The following is an 8,750-nucleotide window of genomic DNA, read 5'->3' as shown; positions in this document are numbered from 1 at the left end:
CTATTGTATGCATAAATTCTTTCCCTGCAGAAAACAGCTTTCTGGGAATGCCTACACGTCACATTTCAGTATTCCCATTATAAAAACAACCAACGTAGCATTGGATAGTTTCATATTGCAGAGTAAAATGTTTGTCCTCGAAACCGGGGTCTCCAAAACGTGGCAACTTTTTAAGACTTCAACTCCCAGAGTTCCCCAGCCAGCATAAGAACAACTCGAGTGCTGAGGTCCACATGTTTTGCCAAGTGCTCTAAATCAATTTGGGGGCAAATTTAAAAATAGAAACAGTATGGCATCCTTGCTGGGTTTTTACCATTCTCCAAGATGTTTTTAAACCAGGATCTGTAGTTCACTTTCACCATAGGGCATTTTAGGATCCTTGGCAACTGGCTTATCACACCAAAACTATTTGCACTCAATATAGTTTTTAACAAGTCCTGGCCAAACACCAAAAGTAAATGGAAATTATTAGATTGTCTTTGGGCACCTTCAACTTATTTTTGCAGCCTAATATATGCAGAACCCTTCAGCTACTGTAGTAGGTACTCAAATAATTGATATTTAAAAGTAATGCTAAGCATTGCCTGTTCATCCATCACATGAAGCTCCTTTTATCGAGTAAACCCTAATTGTCTGGGTTCCCGTAACAGACCGCAACTTTATCCTAGGTGCACCTGCTTTAAATGCAACTTGGTAGGCGACATCCTGTCATCAGCCTGGGCCATCCTACTGCACCATCAACTTTAAGCATTGTATAAGCTTATTCCTGCTCTCAGTTTACAAGAGGATGAAGAAAAAAACAAACCAGAAAGTATATGCATTGTGGCATTACCATTTAAGAAAGACTTGTTGAATATTAGCACACTTTGTAACACAACTTCATAACACAACATTTTAAGTGTAACGGCTACTTCTCTACCTATATATATGGCCCAGTTCCACGGATCATATCACACAATATTAATTTATTAACATTTATACCTCTCCTTTTCTCTGGAAGCTTACGGATCCAGGTTCTGGGTACCGACCTATTTCAAATAATATACAGATAGTCCTCAACCTACAACAGTTTTTAGTGAGTGATCAGTTACAACAGCATTGAAAAAAGTGGATGCATGAACTGTTTTTCACACTTATGACCGTTGCAGCATCCCCCCCACGGTCATGTGAATAAAATTCCAGATGCTTGGTAACTGACTCCTATTTATGACCATTGCAGTGTCCCAGGGTCATTGCGACCTTCTGACAATGGGGAAACCAGATTCACTTAACAAGCATATTAACTAATTTAACAATTGCAGTTGATTCACTTAACAAATGTGGCAAGAAGTGAGATAACAAATTTCTCACCTTACAACATGAATTATGGGCTCAATTGGGGTCATAAGTTGAGGACTACCTGTAGAAATCTGCAAGATGGGTTAACGTCCAACGACTACCTGAAGACTGAAAAACTACACGGTAGTGAAGCCAAATCTCCAAGCGAGTTTAGTATTATATAGGCTTGTTTCACTACAGTCCAACAAAGCCGAGTTGCACATCATACCATAAACATTCCCCCCGCCACATCAGAAACGACGAGGCAATTTCCAAATTTGTCACACAGCACTTCTAACTTCTGGGGGTATCAATCTGCCTTCCATTAGCAACACAGGATAGAGTGGGGGATGGAGGGTGGGAATCTTAGTAACATAAATCCCCTGCTCAACTTTTAAATCCAGATAGATTTGTTGCTCAATATTGTTGACAAATTTTCAGCACTTTCCCTGGAGAGATTATGCCATTTTCTAATATTAAAGCAGTGGCATATTTGCCAACTTAAGTTTGCAAGCAGCTCTGTTTGGCAATCAGGAATTTTAGACCAATACCCTAGTAACACAAAGTGATCCTTCTTGCTAAAGCATCTTTCTTTTATCGCAGAGGTCTTCAAACTTGGCAGCTTTAAGACTTGTGGACTTCAACTCCCAGAATTCTCCAGCCAGCATAGCATAGCTGGCTGGAGAATTCTGGGAGTTGAAGTCCACAAGTCTTAAAGCTGCCTAGTTTGAGGACCCCTGTTTTACTGCAATCAGCAAGCAGAAGCTGATCTAAATCTTTTCTCAGATTGGCTGCCTCCCGATTTTAAGGCTAATATTTTAAATGTGGGGGTTAAATTAGTTTTTCTAAAAATAATTGCCAACGGAATTATAATTATTCCAGGAAGTTACAATTTACAGCGATTATGGGTCTTTGGAAGATCTCTTCTTCAGCATCCAGAACTAAATAATTGTCCCACATTAAAATAGGGACTTAAACATGTGATCAAACTGTATTTGGATGGCGTCCACGGATGTTAAGTTAGTCTCTCCTCCCTCCCAAGACCAAAAAAAAAAAAAAAAAACCCTATAAAAATTTCCAAGGAATTAAAAAAAAAAGTTTAAAATTTATTAAGAAACTTTTATAAAAAGTTTTTTTGGTTGTTTTTTTTTTTTTTTACACAAAGCAAGTACAATTCTCGGAAACAGAAATTCACCTTCCTGCCAAAAAAAAAGGTACATATGTCATCTCTATTATAGAGTTCAACAATTTAACTCATGAGGCTCAACCAACCTCCAGTGAGTTCAGTTTTCATAGTCTTAACATCCCTTCCCGCCCCACCCCCCCAAACTGAAGTTAAAAAACTATAATCCAAAATATACAAACAAGCTGCGTTATCTGCATTATTATTATTTTTTTGCTTCATTTCTTTTTTTAGGAAAAAAAGAGCAAAAAACAGCTCTCTCTCAATAGATCTCTTACACCAAAGCATTGCAAACTCTGAAAGTATGAAGTCCACATATTCTTTTTAAGCTCTCCTCAACCCAAACAATGTGCAGTACAAATCTGGTGGCTCAAAGAGGGATTCCTCCCCCCCTCCTTTCTTCTTCTACCTTTTGTCAAAAAAACTGCTTTAGGATACCAAGTTCCTTCTTGTGCAATGCAGCAAAATCCAATGAGTAATTTGACAATAAAAGGCAAGTTGCTTTTCTCCCCACTCCCGCCTCCAGCACCCCTAACTTCTGGCCTGCAGTTTCTTCTCCTTTTCAGGCTGATGGAAGATAAAAAGTAACACAGAAGTTTTTTTTTTTTTTTTAAGTTGTTATTGGAAGCCAGAGTCCAGAAATCTGCCTTGGGGTGATCTCGTTCCACAGTTTATCTGGAAGATAAAGGCAGTGAGGGAAGGGAAGTCCAGTCCATTTAGGGGAAGATGCCCAGTTTCGGAACAAGCTGATTCTTTCTCCAGTCAAGGTCTTTTATTTTTTTTCCTCCTTTCTTTTTTTTTTCTCCCCCTTTTCTTTCGCTGGAGAGAACCCAGTGTCAGGATCCCACACCTGCAGCCTGAATGGGTGGGGGAAAAAAAAAGAAAAGCTCTTGTCAGTTTGAGCAACAGATCAGAGGCAGGTCTGCAGACAGCCTGGCGCCTGGAAGGAAACTTTTTATGTACCTCCAGCTGATAAGGAATCAGCCAAGCTGGGGGCTGGCTAATTGGCACCAAAACAACCAAAAGGGAAGGGAGGGGAGGGGAAGCGGGAGGGGCAAAAGGCAAGAGCTTCTCTTTCGGAACTCTCTGCAGATGGAACTAAAATTACAGATTCCAGCCATTGAGGGGAAAAACTGTAGAGCTGTGTCTTCTTGACTACCAAAAGGGGAGGAGGGGAGAAGAGGAGAGAGAGGGAGGGAGGGAAAGAGAGAGGGGGGGGGAAGAGAGAGAGAGAGGAGTGCCTCTTGATTCACTCATTTCAACAGGGCTGTTTAAGCAGCTGCAGAGACTTAAAGCTATTAAAAGAATGACATTGTAAAAATAATGACTCCATTTACAGGCAAAAAAGAGAAAAGGAAAAAAAAAAAAAGAAAAAAACACAGCCCAAGCTGCTGCAGAATTGGCAACGGGAACAAGGGGCATAAAAGACGCATTCTCTTAGCCTGAGAGGAGTCATATAAGGCTACTGTGGGTAACCTAGTTTTCTAAGCCAGCAAAGCCCTTAAAACAAGGCTTCGCTTCCTTTTTGTAGGCTTTTCCAAGAGGTTTTGGTGGCTTAAAGGGAGGAGTAGGGGTTGAGAGGGTAGTAGGTGGTCTAACTCAAGTTGCCCGTACCTGTTTCAGCCTTTTTAGTGGTGGCAAAGGGTTCGTTCCTCCTTTGAGCACAGTTCCGATGCAAGTTCAGCTGCCTTTGGAGAAGAAGAGAAGAAACGGTTGACTATAAACTTTTAAATACAGTTCTTCAAAATGATCGATGTCCAGACCTGTAGGTGTATTTCTTTTTATTTCTCCATTACTAACCCTCCCACCCCCTCTGCCAACAAGCACAGGATTTGCTACAGGCTTTTGAAACAGGATCTGGGATTCTTGAGGTCTTCTCTACTAGATCAACCCACCGGTTGAATGGGAACCAATTATTTCCAAATCCTTATTTTTACTCACATTTATTTATTTATTTATTTATTTATTTATTTATTATCAAATTTATAGACCGCCCTTCTCCTGAAGGATTCAGGGCGGGTGTACAGCCAAAGTAAAAAACATAGATACAAACATTAAAAACAATTTAAAAAGATACATATCAATTAACCCATTTTTGAAGGACTGTAAAAAGATCCTGCAAAGGGGGGGGGGGTGACATAGGCCAGTTTGTTTGAAAACCCCTCTCGGATTTATTTTATTTTATTTTAGTAACGGGGCTTCCTACCAAGGAAAAACACAAGCCAAGTAAGTCAACTCTGAACGAGTCTTATTCTCAAGTTAAGTCTGGATTTCAGGTCTATTTCTAATTGTGTCAATCTTCGGCTTTTTGCTAAAGATTTGAGACTCAAGATGACAAAACGCCAGATTTGTGGTTCTTGTAACCTTCCCCTCCTTCTCGCGATTTATTTTTTCTAAAGCCAATTTTTTTAAAATCCAGTTTTGGATGGATTGCGCGAGTGGCTCCCTCATTTCCACACCTCCCTACCCCAAGACAAGCCTGAACGCTCGGTTAAAACTTCTAATAGAACTTTTTTAAAAATAATAATTTCAAGGAAACGGACATCAGTGGACACGCTCAAATTTAGGCGGGCAGTGGAAATCCTCAGCGCCTTCCCTCCCCCCGCTTCGCCTAAATAAGTTCCTTAGGGCTTTTGTTCCGGGACAAGCCCGGGATAATGAACCTTTGCCCCCCCCCCCCGCGTCTCCTCCACCAAAGAAGCGGCTCACGATGACCCAGTGGCGCGCATGGGAGACCGGCGCAAAGGGCTGCCAGAAGCCGTTTGCGCTGTCATCTGGCGGCGTGAGCGAGAAGCCCCAGTGGGCGACCCCACGCCGCACTACTACTCCTTCTCCATCCTCCCGAGGACGATGGGTGTTGTAGTTCTAAGAGCAAGCGCGATGGGTAGTGGGGGGGAAAAAAAAGGAGAGAAGTCGAGGGATGGGGGAGTCTGGAGCACATTTACTATTAAGGCACTAAAAGTCCCCCCCACCTCCACTCCACTCTCCCTTACGCTGCGTGGCTCTTTCCTGCCAGCCCTTGTTAGGATTCCCTCCAACTTACTTTTAAAGAGAGCAGAGAAGCCTCGCTCGAGGGATCCTGCCCCTTCTTCGCCTGCTCCTCCAGCACGATCTGGAGATCGAAGATGTAATCGATGACGTGTTGCAAGATTTCCACCTGGCTGACTTTACTGCCTTGCGGAATGCCCGGCACCAACTCCCGCAGCTTGGAGTAGCAATCGTTCATGTCGTAGAGGATGCTCATGGGTTCCTCCAAAGCCGGACTCTTGTTACTGCTGCCCCGGGCGATGGCGAGGCTCTGATCCGACACGCAACACACGGCTTCGTAGCAGCTCCTGACCGACCGCACCGGGCTGATCGCTTTCATGTTGGATTGAAGGGGAGGGGGGGGAAAGAGGACCGGGGTGGGTGGGGGGGAAGGAAGGACGGGGTGGTGGGTTTGCAGGCGAGGAAATGAAGACAGGCCAACGAACCGGAGGGGAGGAAAAAAAAAACCAAACCAAACCACAAGCTTTTTTTTTTTTTTCCGCCGAGATCTTCTTCTACTACTCCGAGGATCCGCTCGAAAGACACTTTCGGCCCGGCGAAGCTGCAGCGCTGACAGCGCCGCTTTTTGTCTGATCGGGCGCCGGCCCCTCCTCTTTATGCAAATGAGGCCGGAGCGCCCCTCCCCTCCGATGACAGCGAAAAGGTTGGAATGGAACGTTCGCAAGACGGCTTTCAAGAGCCAGAACAGGTTTTCTATTGGCTCCGGCGGACACCACATAGCGAAGGACATCAAAGGAATGAGGAAGCTCGGATGGCGAAGAGGGGCGGGGCCAAGCCATCAAACGCCGCTTCCCTCCCTCCCTCCCTCCCTTTCTTTCTGCCCCCCCCCCCGCACGCCGCTTCCCATTCAATGAAGTCCAGCTCCGTTCAAAAGATCCGTCGATCGCATCTTCCCCTTTCCTTTTGCATTAAAATAATGATTAAGCGGGGTGGAGGGATGGAGCAGAGAAGGGCGCCAGATCCTTAGAACCATAGGAAACAGCCGGATTTTCCCCCCTCCACTTTTCTGCCTTCCTCTTTTTCGCCTAAGCTTCCATCCGTTTTAAAAGCTATAACGTTTCCCAAGGTTTTTACATCTCTCTCTCCACACACACCCCCTCACCGCCCGCTTCCCATCATTGGGGGAGGCAAAACTTGTACGGACTTAGTGCCGCCTTGTTCCTCAATTTGCTACTCATATGACCTCCAGACTTTCTGGCGTCAGGAATTATCTTGTGACCAAGTTTAAAAAAAAAAGAAAAGAAAAAGGAAAAGAAAGAAAATTAATTGCGGGGAAAGCTGAGGTTATGATGGAGAAAACAGATTGGGTCCCAAAGTATCAGGATAGTGGAAACATGAGTTTCTTGTGGTGGGAGAGTGCAGTGAAAGTGGGAATCGCACACCAAAAAAAAAATAAAAAAATCTTTTATTTGACAAATAAGTGCCCAAGGGGAGGAATGACTAAGAGACTTTTAAGCTTTTTAGCAACCAGCTTTTGTTATCCTTGAGGAGGAGGTGGGGGGGGGATGATCATTATAAAATGAACTGGGAAATAAACTGGCCCCAAATAATCTGATAGTGAATCTAATCCTCTTGCCTATATTTTTAAATAATACGCAGGCCTCCTTTCTGTGATGCCCCATGGCGTGCTCTGATCACCCCAGTTGTTTCCAAAGATGCAGATGAATTTTGTTTAAATTAGGAATGCTAACACCTCACACAGGTCAAGGGGCCAAATATTTTCACCAAGTTAATCAAGTGTTTTATTGTCCGATTATTTTTTTTTCTAGGGTGATTTGAACAAATCATTTGTTCAGTCAAGCGGAATAGAGCTGGAAGGGACCTTGGAGGTCTTCTAGTCCAACCCCCTGCTCAAGCAGGAGACCTTATACTATTCCAGACAAGTTACTGTCCAGTCTTAAAAACCTCCAGTGATGAAGCACACACAACTTGTGAAGGCAACGCTGTTCCACTGATTGATTGTCCTCACAGTTAGGAAGTTTCTCTTCAATTCCAGGTTCCTTCTCTCCTTGATTAGTTTCCATCCATTATTTCCTATCTTACTTTCTGGTGTTTTGGAAAATAAATTGACCCCTTCTTCTTTATGGTAGCCCCAATACTAAATCCTGGTCTATTGTGATCCTACTGTTTTTAACCAAAGCTAAGTCAGCCTACTGCTCGCAAGATGATTTGAGTGTCACAGAAGTGAACCATTTTCATGGCAAAAAAAAAACAAAAAAAACAATAGCAACTTGGCAAGCTAATGCTGGACATCTTTTAAGTCATCTGTCAGCCAACTGGATATCATGTAGCTCACATTCACGCCCCATTGTCCTCCAGCTAAATAGGATTTTAATTTCCATAAATCCCAGGAATTACCATGGTTGTCCCAAAGATGCTTTTTCTAGAGGCAACGGGACTTTCGGGTTTTTCTTTGAAGACATTTCGTTTCTCATCCAAGAATTGTGTGGGTACCAGGATCAAGGAGAGCCCTAGCTAACATCTGATTCTTTTTTTCCCCTCCATCTGCAGGAAAAACATATACTGAACAGAAGAAGCTTCTTGGATGAGAAGCGAAACGTCTTCAAAGAAAAATCAGAAAGTCCGGTTTGACTTTTGAAAAAGCACCTTTGGGACCTGACTTTAAAAGTGTCAAAATTGGTCCTTTTCCCTACTCTTCCCTTATGATTGGGAATTCAGAGATGTCATCCGTGACACATAAGATGGAAGTCTTCAGCATTCTAATACTCAGCTTGCATTGCAGGCCCATTATCTGGATGGGAAAAATGAGGCTAAATTTGCAGGTTATTTTTGAGGATATTTGGAAACTTGTTTACCCAAACAGAAAGTCCTCAACTTAAAACGGTTCATTTAGTGACCATTCAAAGTTACAATGTCTCTGAAAAAAGAAATATTGACTTTTTCACACATATGACCATTGCAGCATCCCCACGGTCACATGATCAAAATTTGGAGGCTTGTCAACTGATTCATATTTATGTCCCAGACTGATAAGATCATCTTTTGTGACCTTCTGACCAGTAAAGGCAATGGGGAAGCCAGATTTACTTAACGGCGTATTACTAACTTAACAACCGCAGTGATTCACTTAACAACTGTGGCAAGAAGGTCATAAAATGAGGCCAAACCCATTTCATTGCCTCGCTTAGCAGTTAGCAAATGTTGGGCTCAATTGTGATTGTATGTCGATGACCACCTGTAA

General features: G+C 43.1%; 1 protein-coding gene across 1 annotated transcript; it reads right to left on the bottom strand.

Moving 5' to 3' along the window:
* Positions 1 to 2,402: 2,402 nt before the first annotated feature.
* On the bottom strand, positions 2,403 to 6,147 carry ID3 (inhibitor of DNA binding 3). Its single transcript, XM_034413628.3, has 3 exons — positions 5,544 to 6,147; positions 4,115 to 4,188; positions 2,403 to 3,357 (listed from the first exon to the last, which is right to left on the bottom strand). The coding sequence occupies exons 1-2, from the start codon at positions 5,865 to 5,867 to the stop codon at positions 4,129 to 4,131; spliced, it is 384 nt and encodes a 127-aa protein (XP_034269519.1). The 5' UTR covers positions 5,868 to 6,147; the 3' UTR covers positions 2,403 to 3,357; positions 4,115 to 4,128.
* Between the last annotated feature and the right edge of the window lie 2,603 nt (positions 6,148 to 8,750).

This window comes from Pantherophis guttatus, chromosome 10 (assembly GCF_059756535.1).
Source record: "Pantherophis guttatus breed Tessera chromosome 10, ASM5975653v1, whole genome shotgun sequence".
Lineage (NCBI taxonomy): Eukaryota > Metazoa > Chordata > Lepidosauria > Squamata > Colubridae > Pantherophis > Pantherophis guttatus.
This window is presented reverse-complemented; position numbering and strand designations above follow the sequence as displayed.

Coding starts and splice junctions, on each gene's coding strand:
- ID3 (XM_034413628.3), bottom strand. CDS start 5,867: ATGAAAGCGATCAGCCCGGTGCGGTCGGTCAGGAGCTGCTACGAAGCC. Junction 4,189..5,543: donor CTTCTCTGCTCTCTTTAAAA/GTAAGTTGGAGG, acceptor TCTTCTCCAAAG/GCAGCTGAACTTGCATCGGA.